The following is a 22,323-nucleotide window of genomic DNA, read 5'->3' on the forward strand; positions in this document are numbered from 1 at the left end:
ATTTTCACTCTTTCTTTTTAGATATTCAGATTATCTTTCTCAAGCAAGACATGAAAAAAAAAATTTTATTAAATAATAATATCTTATTTCTTCCAAAGAACAAACACTTAATTCATAATTTCAAACAGATGCCAGCAAGCTATATAGAGGCTTCAATATAAGCAGCCATGCACTCACACATACAAACATTTGCCAATTTTTCAGAATAACAAAATGATTCAAAAACATTTGACATATCTAATATATTTACTATTCTCATATAATTTCTGTCTGTATGATATTTCTTTCTTTGTTTCTATTGTCCCATTTATTTCTAAATGTCTTATTTTATTTCTCATTATCTGACTCAAATTACATCTGGAATTTTTCATGTTTTAAAATTTAGTGTTCAGTATAACACTGTTCAGTATTTCTAGACCTCTCAAGGTAGTTAGTTGCTTCCACATTGTTTCTGAACAAATCTCTATTAGCACTCTCCCAAACTGCAGATAGTTTTCCTGTTAACCAGGAAGTTCTTAGGAAAATGGACTATTTAACTTTTCATTCCCAGACCTCTCCAAGTATATGACACAGTTACTATAAATGTACTGCACATACTGTACGCCAGGCACTAAATTGCAAACTCCGTAAGACGGTGTAGTTTACGTGTTTTGTTATTTTATGTATCCTCAGCATCTAGAAGAGAGCATAAATCATCTTAAGACCTCAGTAAATAATTACTGAATGAATTTAACAAAGCTGAGAAGTTGCTACCCTTTTCTGGACCGGCAGTCATTTTCCCTCATGGTGACCTTTGTTATCTGATTGTGGCTCTACTGAATCATGCAGCTAATCTTTGCAGCTTATTCCCAAGGTGAAAGTTTAAAATTGGTGAGGTCCATTGATGATGTTGCCTGGGTTATAAAATAGAAATGTCCCCACAATCATGATTTGTAATCTTCACAGACTCTAGGTTTGTTCTGATTTTCATGTATTCATGCCTGGTGTCCACTGTAATCCCGTGATCTGTTATAGGCATTTACCTTGTACTGACTGCTTCATTGAACAAATCTCCCCTGTGGACTACCATTTAAAAGCAAGAGTACATTACAAAGGGAAAGGCTGGGTTCTCATCAGGACACAAATTTACAAGCTGCGTGGATTTGGGTAAGTTATATAATCTTTGCCAGATTCTTTATTTGAAAATGAAATTCATAAGTGACTACCCAATAGCATTGTTATAATATTAAATGAGATTACATACAAAACTTTATTCTAATACTATTGTTAGCTAAAAGTAAATGTTAGTTATTTCCATGCTTTTAATAAAGGGATATATAAGCTAAGATATACTATACAAATACAAAGTAATGTTACATGTTGACTTCATTCTCATTAACTTCTTGGGGAGGGCTTAGAAGAAACATTTTTTCATGTAAGGACAATTACCTTGTGTTTATATAGATTTGAAAATGACAAGGTAGGCATCTTTTATTTCATAAAATATTGAAAACGATGCCAAAAGAATTAGTAAAAAGGGGCCATAGTCAAATAGGTATTGGTTCTCTTTTATACCTTTACATTTTATTTTGGGGAGTTGCTAGGTATTTAATGGGTAATGGTGATAAAAGATTTGTTTTACAAAGGCTGTAAGTCAGCTTCTGTCAGAAACAGGGAAGCATGAGGGAGAAACTGAGAGCTGAGTGGTGGGTGCTGGGACAGGATTTTAAGCTGTCCTTTCTGCTGTCTTTCCACCTGTCAGTTTCTAATCTTGCTTCAAGTCTCCAGAGTCTTCATGCTAGGTCTTGGACTTGTAAATCACACAACTTTTGTGCCCCACCTGACCTCAGCCTTCCTCAACAACTTCCTTTGGACATTTCCTGTTCCCTCACTCCCTTTCCGGTTTCTATCTCCATCCCATTAATGCTTTGTATTATCTGAATAATTCTCCCCAAAACTGCTTATGGAAAATCTTACCTTTAGTAGTATATACCAAAGCTACCACCAACCGCCTTCCTTTCATTTTTACAAAGATGTTTTACATATGACACAATGAACCAAATTGACTATAATGAAAGAAAATCATTAGACAAGAGAATTTGCAAGAAATGTGACTGCACACTTCAAATAATACCAGATAATCATCAAGCAACTGGAATTTATCTCTTAGAAATATGGTAGTTTTTACATTTAGATCTGTAAAAATAAGGTGGTACTCACATTTGTGTTTATTTTTTGTTTGTTTGTTTTGAGACAGAGTCTCGCTCTGTTGCCCAGGCTGGAGTATAGTGGCACGATCTCAGCTCACTGCAACCTCTGCCTCCCAGGTTCAAGCAATCCTCCTGGCTCAGCTCCCCTAGTAGCTGAGATTACAGGAATGTGCCACCATGCCTGGCTAATTTTGGTATTTTTAGTAGAGAGGGAGTTTTGTCATGTTGGCCAAGCTGGTCTTGAACTCATGACTTCAGGTGATCCACCCACCTCGACCTCCCAAAGTGCTGGGATTACAGGAGTGAACCACTGCACCTGGCTGGTACTCACATTTAAATCTCTGATTCAAGTGAAAATAATTTTTGTTTTAATGGAAGGTAGCAATCAGAATCTGTATTTTTTTATCCATTAGATATTCCATTGACTTCATGTTTTTTATAAAAACGATCATTCTTTCCCCATTCAATTGCATTTGAGACTTTGTCACAAATCAGGTAACTATGTGAATTTGTCTCTGTGTTCCATAATGTTCCATTGGTCCATTTATCTGTATTTGTGTTACTAGTACTCTGTCTTCATGACTTCAATACTATAGTGAGTTTTAATACTTGGTACTGTATACTCTACAACTTTGTTCTCCAATATTTTATCAATGTTAAATCTATCTTCTAGAAGAAAATACCTTTTGTAACTCATTACTTTTGGATAACCAAAATTTCTTAAATAGAATATACACAAACACATGCATAAGCACTAATACAAGAAAATAAAGATTAGCTAGATTTAATTTGAATTAGAAACTTTTAACAAAAGCTGCAACTAAGATAGCTCAAAAAATAAGCCATAGGCTAAGGAAAGATATTTGTAAAATATTTAACAATTGCCTTATCAAGAACATATAGAGAATTCATAAAAACCAATAAGAAAAATATCGTCAACCGAATTATAACAATGGGCAAAACATTCAACAGAGATTACACAAAAGATGGGATCCAAGTGGCTTATAAACACATGAAAAGAAGCTCAATATCTTGCTATTAAACAAATATAAATTAAAAACTGCAATGAACTAGTATTACACAAACATAATAGATAAAATTGAAAAAAGTTGAGAATACAAATAATAGGTGAGTAGATGAAGCTGATGTGAGAATGAATTGATAAAACTTATTTGGAAAACTATTTGACAATACCTGCAAAACATGTAAATACTATATGGCCCAATAATTCCACTCTGGGGTATATATCCAAACATGCACACACACATAACACACACAAATAACAACAGTGTTTGCTAAAAGAGGTACCGATAAAATGTTCATAGAAGTTTTATTCATAATAGTTTCAAACTGAAAATAATCAAAATTCTTATAAGTAATAGAATGATTAAATGAATTATACTGTATGTGTACAGTGAAATATTCTGCAGCTATTAACAAATACAAACTTCTTCACATGCAACATGAATGAAACTCATAAGCATAATAATGAGTAGTGAGAGAGGTTAGACATTAAAAATACATTTTCCACTTATTTACAGTTCTAAAACTGATAAAACTAATCCTGGTTATATCAACATAGTTTTCTTATTCTTGGGGGTGTCAGACTCAAAGGGGCCCAAAGGACCTTCTTGAGTGTTGGAAATCATCTATATATTGATTTTGGTAGTGGTTACACTAGTATATACATAGTTATAAATTAATCAAACTACCAAAGGACCTTCTTGAGTGTTGGAAATCGTCTATATATTGATTTTTGTAGTGGTTACACTAGTATATACATAGTTATAAATTAATCAAACTATATGCTTAAGAGTGACATGCTGTGCTATATGTAAGTTATAACTCACCTTCACTGAGTTGAGGAAGATTAAAAATAAGATGTATTTCTTGTAGAGCTCATGTCTTAATTGTTTGATTAAGGCAAGGAAGGCACTGTTCTTCATGCAAGTGCTTTCTGAGAAGGTCATGGTCTAACAATTGAATACATGAGGGTGCATTCCCCAGGGCATGCCATAGGGCAGTACCCAGTTGTCCTCAGTCTTTTCTCTCATCTTTGATCTTTACTCCCACAAAATATTAACTTTTAGTTGTTTAAGATCTACAAATTTGTCAATAAGAAACACAATCTGAAACTAAAGTGTAAAGAAATACATTTAAATAGCATATCAACTAGCTGGTATTATTATCTAAAAATATTTTAAGAGTATTGACTTAAGATTGCCTTTTGTGTACACGATAATCGTGTTAAGAAGAAATTGATGCTAAAGTCAACGAAGTGATGCTTCTTCTGTAATGCATCTGTTCAGAAGAGCTACATTTACCTGAGTTCAACCAGCTATGTAATTCCTTGGTTGAAATGGACTTGGGCTTAGTACAACCTCTGGGACTTACCTCAGTCTGGATCTACAGGGTCTTTTACTCTGGACCCATTTATATTTCCACCCTCACAACCTCTGATCCAGCTCTGAGTCATGCTCTACAATTCTAATCTCTATGTGTGCATCTTTCTTACATCAGCAGGATTTGCTATTTGCCAAATCCTCTGTTTCCTGCAGTCCCCTTCAGCCCTACCCAATTTTGAGCTATACCTCCTAGAATTATCCCAGTCCCCAAAATCTGTACTATTATACTTCTGCGACAACAAAAATACCTTCATAATTGCCTGTATTCAATCCTCATTCTAAAATACTTAATTTACTTCTGATATTGAATTATTAACTTCTACTGTCATATTTTGACTCAGTTCCCCAAGTGACTCTTTACACTACAAGCAAACAAAAATGACCCTTCTGTTTTTTTGTAGTTTCTAGTTCTCTGAGAAGGTATAACTTTGAGTATACACATTTTACCTATCCATTGACCTCAAGCCAAAACTTGGGCTTAAAAATCTAAGGTCCTTTCTTAGCAGTTTCCCTTAGCATAGTTGCCCTAAACGTTGATCAAACAGAATTCTTTGAACATGCCAACATGCTAATGTAACCACAATCCCAGCTGACACCAGTTATCCCATAATCATTTGTAAGAGATCATGATAAGTTTTCTTCTGGATGCTTTTAATACTTGCACAGAAAATAAGTTCTGGCATTAAGTCACCTAGATTTAGTATTATATCAAATTTCTTACTCATCTTATATTATACGACAAAGAATTTTTTTCACATTTTTGACAAAAAAAATTTAAATCTGTATGTAAAATATGCAAGTTGTATGTATGTGTATATATATATATTTTTTTTTCTAATAGTATCAGTGATATTATTTTTTCAAAGGTATTCTATTAGAATGAATTAGAGTCCATTTATAAAATACAGTATGCCTTCAACTTTGGATTTTGAAGTACAAACCTTTCTGAAAAGAACAACAGCAGTTAACTCTAAAGAATTGTCTCATGTAGTCCTAGGAATTTCATCTATGTCTTCAACATGTTAGGTTCATTCTAGAGAAAAGAAAGTTGATATTCACAGAATGGATTTAGCAATCTTATAGATAATAGTATAAACTAGATAAAATATTTTAACTTCAGGATTGGTATGACACTGTATTGAATTAATAGGTTGTGTATGTGGTCGGAGTCTGAGGTTGTGTGTGTGGCTCCTAATATCTGAAATAGCTAATTATTACAACTGTAAAAGAGTAAATTTATTTATTAACTATTTCTTAATCCCTTATTATGTATTAGATACACTTAGAAGTAAAATTACATGTATATTATTATTTTTTAAAGTCCACAGATAGTAATTGATTTTCAGTCCTGGGGCTCAAACTCTAGGATAATATAAAAAAAAAAAAAAAAAAAACTTAGTAAAAATGGTAAGGGCATTTGTGTCAAAATAGTCACAATAGCATTACTTAGGAAAAAAATACTAACAGATTGAAAATAACACTTTAGCCAAAATCACAAGTAGCTTACAAATTAATCACATTTTCAAAATAATATTTATGATCAATATGTAATAACAATGGAAATTCTGGGAAAAGCAAGATAATATTTTATATAAATTATGTTTTCATATGTAAATTTAACTAAGTACTGGTATTGTGTGTGAGGAAAAAAAGGATACTTGAAAGACAGAATCTAAATAATCAGTATCAATTTTTGACTGGTGGAAAACAAATTTGGGAGGGTATTTCTTGAGCTTTTCATAACAGCTTTTTTGAGGTACGCTTTAGGTACATGTAAGTATACAACCATGAAAACATCATAACAATCAAGATAATGAGCACACATCACCTCAAAAACTGTCCTTCAGAAAATGCAAAAACAGCAATTATAGACAGGCTTATAATGAAGACTAATATGTATAATACTGCAGTGGATATGTATATATATTCTGTATATTTATATGTATTTACATATATGCAATATATAATGTAGGTAGAGATAAATATATAAGTATATATATGCATGTGCATGTGTATGTATGTGGGTATATATATATGTGTGACTATATGTCAATCTACTTTGTGTCAGAAGCTCCTTTTCTACTATAATATAATATGTTTATGTACTAATGGGGCACATGTGATATTTTGCTACATCCAAAGACTGTGTAATATTCAAGTATGAATATTTGGGGCATTCCTCACCTGGAGTAGCCTCACCTTGAATTGTTTTGGGAACAAATTAAGTCCTTGCTTCTTGTTATTTAGAAATATACAATACATTGTTGTTAATTATAGTCACCCTACTCTGCTATGAAACGTTAGAATTTAGTTCTTCTATCTAACTGTATGTTTGTACCCATTAATCAACCTCTCTTTATCCATTCCCACATGACCCACCCTCCACACACACTCTTCCCAGTCTCTGATATTTATCATTCTACTCTTATCTCCATGAGATAAACTTTTTTTTCGCTTCCATATGAGTGAGAATACACAATATTTGTCTTCTGGTGCCTAGCTTATTCACCTAAACTAATGACCTCCAGTTCTAGCCATGTTACTGCAAATGACATTATTTCATTCTTTTTTTTATGGCTGATAGCATTCTATTGTGTATATATGCCACATTTTCTTAGTCCACTCAGCCATTAATGAATACTTAGATTGGTTCCTTACCTTGGTTATTGCAGACAGTGCTGAAATAAACATGAGAGTACAGGTATTCCTCTGATATACTGATTTATTTTCTTTTGGATAAATACCCAGTAATAGAATTGCTAGATTGTATGGTACCTCTACTTGTAGCTTTTTGAGGAATCTCCATAATGTTTTCCATAGTGGCTACTCTCACCAACAGCATGTAAGAGCTCTTTTTTCATCGCATCATAACCAGCTTCGGTAATTCTTTTGTCTTAATAATAGTCATTCTAACTGGGGCAAGATAATATCTCATCGTTGTTCAGTTTGCATTTCCCTGATGATTAGTGATGTTGAACATTCTTTTCATATATTCTTTGGCCATTTGTATGTCTTCTTTTGGGAAATGTCTATTCATGTCCTTTTCCCACTTTTTAATAGGATTATTTGTTTTTTCACTGTTTAGTTGTTTGAGTTTCTTACGTATTCTGGATATTAGTCCAGCATATTTGCAAATGTTTATTCCCATTAAACACATTGCCATTCACTCTGTTGATTGTTTTCTTTGTTATAAAGTTTTTTAGTTTAACATAGTCCCATTTGCCATCTTGTTTCTGTCGTCCGTGCTTTTGAGGTCTTAGTAATAAAAGCTTTGCCTAGATCAATGTTCTGAAGTGTTTTCCTATGTTGTTGCCTAATAATTTTATAGTTCCAGACTTTGTGTTTAAGTCTTTAATCTATTTTAGGTTTATTTTTGCATATGGTGAAAGATGAGTCCACTTTCATTTTTATGCATATGAGTATCCAACTTTTTAGTACCACTTATTGAAGAAGATATCTTTTTTCTGATGAATGTTCTTGGTATCTTTATCAAAAATCATTTGGCTGTATATATGTGGGTTTATTTCTTGGTTCTCTCTTCTGTTCTATTGGTCTATGTATCTATTTTTCTAGCAATACCATGATTTTTATTTACTGGAGCCTTGTAATATATTTCGAACTCAGGGAGTATGATAACTAGTTTTGTTCTATTTGCTCAGAATTGCTTTGTCTATTTAAGCTATTTTTTGTTCCATATGATTTTAGGATTTTTTTCTATTTCTATGGAAAATGACATTGGTATTTTGATGAGAATTGTAATGACTGTAGATTGCTTTAGATATTATGGTTATATTAACGAAATTAATTCTTCTAATTCATGAGTATGGGATTATTTTCAATATTTTGTGTCCTTGTCAATTTCTTTCATAAGAGTTTTGTAATTTTCCTTGTAGAATTTTTTCTCCTCTTTTGTGAACTTTATCTTTAGATATTTTATTTGAAACACTATTAATTTTTGCATGTTGATTTTGTATCTTGCAAAGTTATTGAACTTATCAGATCTCAGAATTTGGTAGTCTTTAGGTTTTCTAGATATAATATCATCTGGAAAGAGTGGCAATTTGACTTTTTCTTTTCCAATTTAAATGCCTTTTATTTCTTTCTCTTGCATAATTTCTCTGGCTAGAACTTCCCAGCACTATGTTAAATAGGAGTGCTGAGCATGGACAATGTTGTCTTGCTTTAGTCCTTAAAGGAAAGACATTCAGCTTTTTCGCATTCGGTGTGATGTTAGATGTGAATTTGTCATATATGGCTTTTGCTACGTTGAGTTATGTTCTTTTCTTTTCTTTTCCTTTCTTTTCTTTTTCTGAGATGGAGTCTTGCTCTGTATCCCAGGCTGGAGTGCAATGGCATGATCTTGGCTAACTGCAACCTCCGCCTCCTGGGTTCAAGTCATTCTCCCACCTCTGCCCCCCTACCCACCACCCCCCGAGTAGCTGGGACTACAGGCACGTATGCCACCACGCCTGGCCATTTTTTTGTATTTTTAGTAAGATGGGGTTTCACTATGTTGGCCAGGCTAGTCTTGAACTCCTGACCTTAAGTGATCTGCCCACCTCAGCCTCCCAAATTGCTGGAATTATAGGTATGAGCCACCACACATGGCCAAGTTATGTTCTTTCAGTTCTTAAGTTTGTTGAGAGTTTTTGTCAGGAACAGATGTTAAATTTTATCAAATGATTTTGCAGAGTCAGTTGAGATTACCATATGATTATCTTCCTTTATTTTGTTAATGTGATGCATCACATTTATTGATTTGCATATGGCAAAGCATCCTTGCATCCCTAGTATAAATCCCACTTGATCATGGTGCATTATCTTTTTCATGTACTGTTGGATTTAATTTGTTAGTATTTTATTAAGGAACTTGGCCTCTATGTTCATCAGGAATATTGACCTATAGTTTTCTTTTTCATTGCACCCTTGTCTGGGTTGGGTATCAGAGTAACACCAGCCTCTTAGAATAAATTAGGGCAACTTTTCTTTTCTTGAATTTTTTTGGAATAGTTTGAGAAGAATAGATGTTAGTTCATCTATTGGTAAAGTTTTTATTACAATTCAATCTCATTACTCATTATTGCCTGGCTCTGGTTTCTTTTTTTTTTTTTTTTTTGAGACGGAGTTTCACTCATGTTACCCAGGCTGGAGTGCAATGGTGCAATCTCGGCTCACCGCAACCTCTACCTCCTGGGTTCAGGCAATTCTCCTGCCTCAGCCTCCTGAGTAGCTGGGATTACAGGCACGCACCACCATGCTCAGCTAATTTTTTGTAGTTTTAGTAGAGACGGGGTTTCACCATGTTGACCAGGATGGTCTCGATCTCTTGACCTCGTGATCCACCCACCTCGGCCTCCCAAAGTGCTGGGATTACAGGCTTGAGCCACCACGCCCTGCCTGCTCTGGTTTCTATTTCTTTCTGATTCAATCTTAGTAGCTTTTAAGTCTACAGGAATTTATTATTTTCTCTAAAATTTTCAATTTGTTAGTATGTAGTTATCCATGGTCATCTCATGATTTTCTATATTTCTGTAGTGAAAATTGTAATATCTTCTTTTTTATTTCTGATTTTGCTTATTTGGGTTTCCTCTTTTTTATTTTGGTCACTCAGCCTACTCGTTTATCAGTTTTGTTTATCTTTTCAAAAAATTAACTTTCCATTTTGTTGATCCTTTGTATTATTTTTTAAGTCTATTTTGTTTAGCTCTGCTCTAAACTTTCTTCTTCTAGTTTTGGGTTTGATTTGTCCTTATTTTTTTTAGTTCTTGAGATGCATTGTTAGATTGTTTATTTAAAATCTTTCTTTTGTTTGAGATAGGTGTTTATTACTATAAACTTGCCTTTAACACTGCTTTTGCTATATCCCCATTAGTTTTGGTATGTTATGTTTCAATTTTTATTTTTTTCAAAAAATTGTTTGATTTCCTCCTAAATTTCTTTCTTAGCCCAGTGGTCATTCAGGAGCCTATTGTTTAATTTCCATATTTTGTACAGTTTACAAAGGTCCTCTTATTATTGATTTCTAGTTTTATTTCATTGTAGTAAGAGAAGACACTTGACATCATTGCAATTTTTACAAATTTGTTGAGACTTGTTTTGTTTTCTAACTTATGGTCCATCCTAGAGAATGTTTCATGTGCTGATAGGAGGAATGTGCACTTTGTAGTTATTGGATAAAATGTTCTGCAAATGTCTGTTAGGTTCATTTGGTTAATTGTACAATTTAAATCCAATGTTTCTTTGTTAATTTCTGCCTAGGTTATCTGTCTAATGTTGAGAGTGGGGTGTTGAAGTCCCCACTATTATAGTACTGGAGTTTACCTCTCCCTTTAGATCTAATAATATTTGCTTTATATATCTGGGCGCTCCATTGTTGGGTGCATACGTTTAGATTTTTTACATTCTGTTGCTGAATTGATCCTTTTATCATTACATAATGACCTTCTTTGTCTGCCTTTTGCTGTTTTTGACTTAAAGTCTGTTTTATCTTATATAGCTAAAGATATTCCTGCTTAGTTTTGGTCTTCATTCGTATGGAATATCTTTTGATATCCCTTTACCTTCAATCTATATCTATCTTTGCAGGAGAGATAGTTTCTTATAGAAGGAATACAGCTGGGTCATATTTTAATTCATTCAACCAATCTGTATTTTTAAGTGGAAAATTTAATCCATGTACATTCAATGTTTTTATTGATGTTTCCTTTTATTAGTTGATTTCTTTTTGTTTTGTATATTTTTGGTTTCCTTTTTCTCTTATTGTTTATCATTGTGGTTAGGTGGTCTTATGTAGTGATAACATTTGAGTTATTTCTCTTCCTTATTTGTGTTTGCTCTACCAGTGGGTTTAATACTTTTGTGTGTTTTCATGGTGGTAGATATCTTTTCACTTCCATGTGTAGGACTCTTTTAAGCATTCCTGGTAGAGCCAGTCTAATGGTAGTAAATTCTCTCAGCTTTTGCTTGTCTGGAAAATACTTTTTTTTTATCATCTTTCATTTTTGAAGGATAACTTTCTTGGTTACAGTATCCATGGGTAGAAGTTGTTTTTTTCTTTTTTTTCTTTCATCACTTGTTAAATATACCATCTCTGGGAGCAACAGCTAGCTGCAGCAGATGCTACAGGTGGGAATGTCAATGCGGTTCCAGAGATGTGGATATGCAAGGACTGTTGGCCCCTGTGCAGGATGCAGCTGGGTTGGAAACAGACTGTCAATAAAGCACCTTTCCATAGCTATCTAGGACTCAAGAGTGTGTGAAACCCATGGGACCTACCATGAACATTCCTCTGTAACTGTGCCTTTGTGCAGTCTTCAGGCAACTCTCTGTTAGTCTCAGGGGTCTGTGAGAACCTAGGGGCACCCCAACGGCTAGGATGCAGAAGTCCATGGTGAAAATGTGCACTAGGGGGGGTCACTCACTTACCCTTTGCATGCACTAAGGAGCCTTTCCAGGCTTCCAGCTGATCCCAACTGAGCAGACTGCCATATTTTTCTCTCCTTCCTTGGTTAAGGTGTTTCATGCCACTTCTCTGTTGAATACTAGATAGTATATTTGAATTTTAATTATCTATTCCTTATTTTGGTGCTTCTTTATGGAGAAGGCAAGTGCCAGATGCTTAGTCTGCTATTTTGAAGGCCCTCGCCTCAGAATCTCCCATTTAGTTTACTTTTTTTCAGTTACTTCAGGGTTAAAATTATCTGCTTTACTAGATTTTTTGAGGATTAGTAAGAGAAGGGAATATTTCATCACCTACGTCACCAAATTATGATAAATCTTGAGAGGTTTATGTGAATATTTGGAGGGAAAAAGGTGAGATTGCTTACATGTGTATGTTCTCTGAAAGAATTGATTTAGAGAGTTCTCTCTCATATTAAGCACGTCTGGCAGTAAGCAGGGGAAGTGTGAAAGCAATGGTGAACTACATCATTGGGTGAAAAAGCACGAGTAATTGCCCTGTATTATTCTGCACAAATTTGTTACCTTGCTCTTTAAAAGTGTTTGGTTTTATAAAATGAGAACCAAACTTAGCCTTTTTTGCTTCTCACACAGCAGGATTAATTCAGAAATAAACTTAGCAGATGGTGAAAAGAAGGTGCCAACCAAATTTAATCATCTATACTTATTAATATCCTAGAGTTAGCTAGCTATGTTAACTAAAAATAAAGGAGAAGGTACATTAGCTCTGATTTTTCTGACTCATAATGACAGCCATGCTTAGCAAGGTGATCAGATATTATAGTATATCTCTAAGTCACTTACATAAATTAGTAGTACCAAATTATTCCTCTACTTTGTAGCTGATGGAGAGTTTAAATCAAATCTTTCTGTGTTCTTATATTAGTTTCTTCTTGCTATTATGACAAGTTACCATAAATTCAATGTTCTAAAATAAATATAGGTTTATTATCCTATTGTTCTGGAAGTCAGGAATTCAAATAAGTTTCACTGGGCTAAAGTCAGGTTGTCAACAGGGAAACTTTAAGGGAAGAATCTGTTTCCTTACCTTTTTCTATGTCCAGAGACCATCCATATTCCTTAGCTCAGAGTATCTTCCTTGTTTGCAAATTCAGTATGGCTGGTCAAGTCTGTCTCATGTTCATCACTGACGTTGACTCTTCTGACTTCCTCTTCAACATTAAATACCCTTATGATTATATTGGGTTCACCCAGATATTTCAGGATAATCTCCCTACTTTAATGTTAGCTGATGAGCAGTTTGAATTCCATATGCTCCCTTAATTCCCTCATGTCACACAATATAACATATTCAAAAGTCCAAATATTAAAACAATTTATATTTTTGAGAGTCTACTATACTTCCAACAACAGTCCTGTCTTCCTATATGGGTCCCACATTAAACCTTGTTCGGATCTTGAAGGTTTCTTTTGGAAAAAAAAAAAAATGCAAACACATGTAAAAGTGGTTCAAATAAGGTTTATTACAAGATGTTATCCCATGAGTTGAGAATAATCTAAACTTGTGTTATTTTTTCTTTTCAGGGATGGCAATTAAATACCTCTTGTTTTTGGTTGCTGCTGCTTGCTTACTGCCTATGTTGACCACGAAAGTATGTGAGGGTTGTATGTTTCATAATTACTTTTAAGTAAAGCTAAGAGCTAACATTTAAATAGAATTCACTACGTTAGATGCACTGTTGTAAGGCCACTACACACATTACTCACTTTGTTTTCACAATAGCCCTGTTAGGCAAGTACTCATCTTAATACCATGTTATTCAGAAGAGAACCAAAGAATAGGAAGGGCGAGTCATATGGCTCATATCTGAGAACTAGGACATGGCAGGGCCTGAAATTATACTTAATCAGTTAGCTCCATGGGTCCATATCTATTTCATTGTAGCCCCTCTGGATAATACAAGCAAAAAAGCTGAGAATGCAGATAAACTATATAAGTTTTTACTATAATAAGAATTCAAAATGTCAAAATTAAATATAAAATGGAAAGGTGCCAACAGCACAGAGTGACGTGAGGAGCCATAAGTGATGGTATCAAGATATATGACCTGAATCTCACTCATTCTTAAAAACAATAATTTTAACAGTCACAAAACAGGAGTAAAACCCTCAATGATATAATATCTTATGATCAGAGAATAATATTCACCTTTAAATAACTTCAATGATATAAAGAAAATAATATATATTTTAATTTACTCAAAATTTTATGACTAACTGAAATAAATAACTTTGGTTTAGAAAATGAGTGGCCTTTATATTTTCATAGGCCAGGTAAGAGAAGTAAGAAATAAAAGACACTTAGTTTTATGGTTGAAAAAAATCCTTAGGCATTAGGCTATTCAGGTGTTGGTTTGGTGTTTGGATCCTGTTACTCACTCCTCTTCCCCAAAGAGAGACTAGGTGGAGCTCATGTTTAATGTCCAGTAATCCTCCAGTAAGCTGGAATTAGAGTCCTCAATAAGACTTCTTCCTTCCCTCTGATTATCTGACCATTTTACTTCCCCACCGTGAAAGGCTGATTTCCATGCTTCATAATAAGGAAAAAGCTAACCTGAAGCATAGCAACCATTCCAGAGGAAGGGAGAAAGGCAAACAGTCAGAAATCTATATTTACCGCCAAGACCTAGTACTAGGCTGTCTAGACCACTTTGGCCCAGTTCTGGGAAACAGCCTAGCCCAGATTGCCATGTGAAAGAAGAAATTAGTATCACTAGTTAAAAGTCCAGAGCAAAGAGCAGATAGGTAGAACTCCACCCATCCAAGAGAAACCATACCCAATTCGCTTTTGACCAAGAATATAAAAGAAAAAGTAGAAGGCATTGATAAAACAACATGTTTATGTTCTATAACAGAGAATTATTAGAATATTTTCATACATTTTATAGACAGTTTGGTCATAAAATAAAGGCTTAAGAATTTTAAATTTAAACCAGATGATAAATTAAGCCCCCAACACAAATTTATTACATAAACTTTAAATGAGTCCCAGTTAAAGTAAATAATGTGTTGAATTTGCCCACACACACAAAAAAAATAGCCTTATGCTTTCTTTTTTCAGACTCCAGTAGAAACCAAATAAACTAACCACCAGACCTGAATGGTATTTTAAACTTCCAATAGTGTCAGAGTTTGCTGGGATATTAACATAAATTGCTTTTACTATTGATATAGGTAGTTTTCCATGACAATCTGGTAAATGTTACCCAAAAAGTTTTTTTAATGAAAACTATAGAGAGTTATGATCAGGTAACGGGCAGGCTGAATCTTGTCTGAGCTAATTAGAGACTTCTCTGAGCACATAGTAGACCTGGGATCTGAAGAATAAGTTGGTCTTGCAAGCTCTCAAGGTGTACTATCAAAGGTACAGGCATGGGCAAATATTCTAAGGCAGGAAGGAAATTGGCACATTCAGGTAACAACAACCAAAAAAAAAAAAAAAATCAGTGTGTCTACAGCAGAGATAAGGGTGTGTATGTATTTATATCCTAAATAGAGGCTGAAAAATAAGCAGAGTATTAAAAGACCTTGTTAAAGATTTAGTTCCTCTTTTTATGAATGGTAAACTGTTTTTAAATTTTTTATTCTGAATGATGAGTGGAGAATGGATTATGAAAGGATGCAGCAAGCAGTAGGAGAGAGAATATAATCGACGTAGTAAAGCATTAGTGGATTCAGGGAGGCCAGTGGAAAGCAGGCAGTAGCCACAATCAGTCCAGGTGAAGGAAGCAGAGAAGTCTGAAAGGAAAGAAAAAACTAGTGTTTTGTTCCTTACACCAGAAGAAAGAGTATTTCTACACTGAAAGCTTAGTCACAGGAATCAGCAGCCAATAAACCAAGTATAATAAAGTCAGTAAACCAATATTGTATATGCAAATTGAGCTTGTCAGAGACCTTAAAAGGAGAATATTTTAATGTAGGGTTTCCCAACTTGAACCTTATTGCCATTTTCTGTGGGACAATTATTTGGTGTAGTGGGGGCTGTCCTGTGCCTTGTAGGAATTTAGCAGTAGCATCCTTGCCCTCTATTCACAAGATGGCAGGAGCACTTTCCCCCTGTCATGCCCATCATGACAACACCAAATTTCTCCAGACATTGCCTAATGCCTAAGCAATGAGGGAGGTGGATCACCTATGATAGAGAACATATTATTGAAAAAACAGGGGGAAGTAAATGCAAGAGTCTGTTACTTGGGCAATTATAGACAGCCAGATTTGTCAACATTTTCCAGAATATTGATAGAGAAAGAGAGTAGAGACAGAGAACAATAGTTGAATGCGAAAGTGAGGTAAATGAGGAGATGTTTGCTTATTTAAGATGTAAGCAGCATGTAGCCAGGAATGGTGGTGCACACCTGTAATCCCAGTTACTTGGGAGGTTGAGGCAGGAGAATGGCTTGAGCCTAGAGACAGAAGCTGCAGTAAGCCAAGGTCGTGCTACCGCACTCCAGCCCGGGCAACAGAGCCAGATTTCTTCTCAAAAAAAAAAAAAAAAAGATATAAGCTGCAGAATCATAAATGAACACCACTGGGAAGGGCCAGAAGGAAAGAGTGGCTGTCAGCAAACACAAAATGAAAAGAAAATAAATAATGTAAGATTTGGGGGGATGATGGAAGAAAATGGACTTAATAACACTGTTGGAAAGTTGAGCCTTAGAAAGATTAGAAAGAGTGACCCATTCTCTAGTACCACAGAAGAGGAGGAAAGAAAGGGACAGATACAGGTAGATGGGTAGACTGGGTAAGGCAGTTGAAGCAGCTGCCTCTGATGGCTTCTCTTTGCTGAGGGAAGAAGGAGGTTTCACAACCTACTGAGAGAAGGTAGTTGTGAATAGGGGAGAGTGCAAAAGTTCTACAATAATGTGGAGAGTGGCGGAGTGAGCTAACAAAACAATTCATTAGAACTGATTAGAAGAATCAAGGAACTATTGGGATCAGTCATACTGATTTTGGGTCATGCAGGTATGTGTTGTTTTGTGAGACATTTTTCTAGCAATGCTCAGCTGACAGAGCAGGCAGGAGAATTGTCAGTCTCATCCAAAGTTGGGGTGTTTTCGGTAGGTATTTCTAGATGAGGTTGTGCAGACAAAAGATTCAATATTCTAAAGGGAGAGTTGCTGAAATTAGAGAACACAGATAGAGAAGAAAGAAAAGACAAGAGACGGCTAGCAGAGAAAAGGAAGAATGAGAAGGCTCTATTATATTGAAGGGCAGTCAGAACGGCTGATCTTGGCAACTTGGAAGAACAGGAAATTCTGATCAGGCAGGGAAATGCTTGACCAGCATTTTGGGAAGTACGGTGTTTGGGGATGATCATGAGATATAGTTGGTTACCATTAAAGTGAGGATAAAGCGGATCAAAGGAGAAGTCTACAGGAGGAAGATTTTAAGGGCCTATGACATCAAAGAGTTGGAGTCATCCATGTGGATGTTAAATTCCTTTGAATTGACTTCAGAAATTTGGGTAGAAAAGATGAATTCATTTCAGGAAACCCAATTTTTAGGAATGAGAGGAAGTAAGAAAAAAATTAATGGTAGGATGTTAAGTAAATGTTCAGGAATGAGGTATGAGAGGCATGTGTCATGAGTTTTTCTGGAGCAGAGGTTTTCAGAGGAGCAAGGAGAGTTGCCATCTGGGAATAGTATGTGGAATCATGCGGGTCCTCAGCCTCTCCTCCAGTCCAAATCAGAGTGAGTTGCAACATGAGAAAAAAAATGACACCACGTGAGTACGTCCACAGAGGCAGTCTCTAAAGGGGTCTTCTAAATTCTATATTTACGTTTTCTCTCCATACCCTAAACTATTGATATAAAATAAATAACAGTGAATACTTCTATATTTGTGTAAGTTTGGTGCTAGATCGTATCCATTCATAAATTGTGCTGATGTTCATGTGGTAATTAAGGAAGCAACAGACACCACTCACATTATAGTACATTAGTTTTGCCACATTAAAAAAAAAATGAAGTACATGTGATATCACACACACACACACACACACACACACACACACACACACAAAGATGTTCTTTATAGCAATTAATGCTAACCTAAATACTTTGGCCATAAATTTTTCTTCTTAGTGAGCTTCAGAATAAAAAAATAAATAAATGAAAAGAACAGTCACAAATTCAAGATTGTACACTGAAATTGAATTCCATGTTATACTGTCTCACACATACACTTGAGAGCATTGATGTTTTCTCACATTATCAGGAAGAAGACACCCAATTTGTATTGAAAACACTTCCAGCTTTGTCCTCAATAATGAATCTCTTAGTTTGGGTTCTCCCAGACGCACACCACTAGACCAGGGTTCAAGTACAAGTAGTTTATTTGGGAAGCAAAGAGTACATTTGTTGTAGGGTAGGAGGTGTGGAGAATAAACCAGAGAAGTGAGTAAGTAAAAGGTGTGATTTTAAGACATTCCCTTTTTGGATCTTATTGCCCAGTTAAAAATGCTTCAACGTGGACCAAAGTATGAACTTGGGAAAACCCTAATCACAGGATAACCAATGCATTATTCTGAGGACTAATGTAATGTCAGCCCGAAAACTTTCCTAGTTTTCTGAAATCCTCAAAACTAGCACTGGAGAAATTGAATCCAATATGCTGAGACATTATAAATTCAAAAATGCTATAAATCACTGTTTATTTAATATTAAACTATAAAACTGCAAAATATATGTGACAAATTCCACTTAAAACAAGTAACACTAATTAATTAATAATTTTCTGGTAACAGAAGAAATCAGCTAGAGAGCAATTTACTAAGCTCCTCACTGAATTGGCAAATGTACAAGAAGAGATCGTTACTGTACACAACAGCCTCCGAAGAGGAGTAGTTCCACCAGCCAGCAACATGCTGAAGATGGTAAGATCAAACAATAGCAACGTCCATGATGGCAATAATAGTAACGGTGTTTACTGAGTTTTTATTAAGTTCTATGCACTTTTAAAATGTTACAAGTTTTATCTTCACAACAAATCTTTTACATAAAGAAACAGAGGCCCAGAGACGGGAAGTACCTTTCTGATGATTATGTGGTTAGTCAGTGACAGACCTCAGCCAGTCGAGCTTCACCCCTCTCTGCCCTCAGACAGTGCTTCTCCACCTTTTTAATGTGCTCAAGAATCACCTGAAGAACTTAGTAAAGCACACCTTCCTGGGCCTCCTTCTCGGATACCCTGATTCAGGAGATCTGACTTGGATACCACAGCCAGCTCCCAACTGATGCTGCCAGTACGCATGACAAATATTGATTAACAAGTTACCTATGCATTTCTAGCTGTCTTCATTGGGCTGTAGTCCCGAGGCTAAGATACTCATCTGACAATTAAAATGTCTGGATATCTAGTTACTTGATGTGGCCAAGTAAATAAATATTGGCAAGTTTATCCCCCACTTTCATTGCATCCCACAATAAATAAAGATAAATTCTTTCCATTATAAACCTGGTATGCTCTGCTACAAGACAAATCTCAGATGTTTAGGTGATTACCCTCACATTTGTTATCCAGCAGCACCACTAAGTTTCATGAGCACCCTCAGCCGGTTTCCTTGAACCCTGGACTGGCATATAGCAACACGGGTTAGAAATAGTGCAGGCTCTGCAGGGTGATTCTAAGGAACACCTTTCTCTTGCAAATGATGAAAAGGATGAAATAAGGAAATAGATAAATGATTTTGAAATTTATCCCTTAATCACTTTAAAATTCAAAGGGGTATTTGAACTAAAAATAAAAATCAATAGCTTTCATAGGCATTCCTACATGGCGTTGGAGCAAACATGCATATTGTATCTATTATTAATAGACATTTTTCTAATACCTTGCTATATTAACTCATTTCATTCTCCCAATACAATTTTCTTCATTTAACAGATTTTAACACTGAATCTAAGGAAAATTGAGTAGCTTATTCAAAATCATGAGTACTAGAGCCCAGATTAAAATGCAAGTGTGCCAGATCCAAGAATCTGGAGAAGTAGAGCCCAAATTCCTTGATTGCCAGATGAGCAAATAAATTTACCTAGGAGATACAAACGAGGTTAAAGTGAAAAATATAGCCTCCAATTGGAGATTGGAGATAAATGGCACATGCAGAAGAAACACTGGAAATAATATAAGAATATATACATTCAAGTGCTAAGGTACAAAGGTATGAAATACCAACAAGATGATAAAAGTAAGTGTACCAGTGAAACTGAGCAATATTTCAAAGGAAATATGAGGGTTCAGCTGCTCCATAAACAATGCATAGGACATGTATAGGATTGCACTGATAGAAGTAGCAACAGCAAATTTAAGGAACAAGAGGACTGAAGAGTTAAACACAATTACAGGCAGAGACTTTCTAAAAAATAAAAATAAATGTTTCTGAGCATAATATTTGAAGCTGATTAAGTAGAGCCTCTTGTTAAACCTGGAATGCAGACCTTTCGTACCATCATAAATAGCAGCTTTAATTTTAATTTTGAATATGTCACAAAAAGAAGTATCTCACCAACATTAATCAAAAGTAATGTCCTATACAGCTTCTTCAAAGTACAAACAGCCTGCTATATTTTAACCAGATAAGTTCCAGTTCTGGCAAGTTTTCTTCACTAGTGAGTGTGATGGTATTCCCCGTGCCCAGAGAGCCTATACACTGGTCAATGTGTGGTGTCATCTCTGCTCCAACAGTTAGACATAGCCATGACTAAAATAAGTCTTTTTTTTGTTTGAAATTATGAAATTATCAAAACCTGCAAAACCATGTTTTTACCCCGTGCTAGGTACTGAGCTATTTAATTCATCTCATGGTTTAGTCAATTCATCAACCTCAAGGGTAATTCTAAATATCTACCACAAGATGGCAGCATATACATATAATAATTATATTTCACATGCTCAGGACAATACTGAAAATGAGTGTCCTCCAAACATTCTAAAGAGTAGCGGAAGTATTCACATAAAAACCTACAGTAAAAACAGACTCTACAACTTCTGTTGGCAATGTGTTATATGCACATATAAGGGTATTCTTTTAAATTGATATATTTGTTGCTGAACACCAGGGGTTCAGCCAAGGTCTGGTTTCTTACAGCACAGAAAGCCAATCAGTAGATGAGTATTACCAAGTACCTGGGAAGAAAGACTTTGTTGCAGGTGCTGTCAGTCTAACTGTCAAATCCCTCCCTCTCCCTAACCAACCAAAGTTAAAGGTTTATATAGGATGGACGGAAAAACAGAAGGGACAAGGAAAAGGAGTTGGCCAACAGGCAGCAGCTGTGTCTTCTTGTCCAGGTGTGACGATCAGGAAAGCCTCACTTCCCTGCTATCATCTGGGGGGCCTGATGGTGGGTTTCCTGGAAAGGGAACTCAGATAAGACAAATGTTCATAATCTCAGTCCTTCGTAAAAATTGGGCAGTTTCATACACACCACAATGATAGAAGAGTGTTAGGGAGATCATTTGTCACAGATACAGGATTTCTCCCTTCCTGCATTGGGAGAACAGCTGTCACTTAGTCATACCTGACCAAATGCGTCAACTCAGCACAGCTGATGCACACTGAGAAGTCAGTACTTTGAAGCCAGCCTAAATGTATCCAAATTGTCTTTTTGTCAATTATTTATAGTGTGACCTCTAAAAGTTACTTAATGTCTCTGTGCCTTACTTAGTTCCCTTATTTACAAATAGACATAATATTACCTCTTTTGTAGAGTTGCTGTGAGGTTAAAGTGAGAGAAAATATACACAGAATTAGTGACATTCTGGCATGTGAAGTTAGCTTTTATTTTTGTAATTCATCATTTTAGATGTAGATATGACTGTGAACTTCCTTCTAATCACAGCCATCGTTTATTGAATACTTAAAATTTGGCACATCTCAATTGTATTCCTTGGATTATCACATTTGAACAAACCTTTGGGCATAAATTACAGGTAACAGTTTCCAGATGGATAAACTGAGATCCAAAGAGATAAAATAATATGTCTGAGTTTAAACTACAAATAAATTACTAGGCTGGAATTGTAACTCTGGTCTGTTTTCCTGGAAGCATTTACTTAAATTCTCTACTACAGCTGAGAGAGAAACTATCTCTGAATGTTATTACCAAGTTTTGGATTTGTGAATTCAAGGACCAACATAATAAATGAACATTGTTGTCTTTCTCTTTCTACTAGGACATTTAACAGTAATCTCATTATTTACATTTTAAATTTACACAATTAAAGATATTATATCTCGTGGATTATTAGA

General features: G+C 35.1%; 1 protein-coding gene across 3 annotated transcripts in view; it reads left to right on the plus strand.

Moving 5' to 3' along the window:
* The first annotated feature begins 1,039 nt into the window (after positions 1–1,039).
* Positions 1,040–22,323, plus strand: part of CRISP1 (cysteine rich secretory protein 1) — a 35,168-nt gene continuing 13,884 nt past the window's right edge. For 2 of the 3 annotated variants that reach the window (XM_017498656.2, XM_037727914.1), the window contains exons 1-3: positions 1,040–1,146; positions 13,598–13,665; positions 18,820–18,948. In XM_017498656.2, the coding sequence (XP_017354145.1) occupies positions 13,600–13,665; positions 18,820–18,948 (195 nt within the window). In that variant the 5' untranslated portion in view covers positions 1,040–1,146; positions 13,598–13,599. Of the gene's footprint in view, positions 1,147–13,594; positions 13,666–18,819; positions 18,949–22,323 lie in introns of those variants that run through there. The other variant, XM_017498657.2, reaches the window with a different exon arrangement.

The sequence above is a fragment of the Cebus imitator genome, unplaced genomic scaffold (assembly GCF_001604975.1).
Source record: "Cebus imitator isolate Cc_AM_T3 unplaced genomic scaffold, Cebus_imitator-1.0 Scaffold248, whole genome shotgun sequence".
Lineage (NCBI taxonomy): Eukaryota > Metazoa > Chordata > Mammalia > Primates > Cebidae > Cebus > Cebus imitator.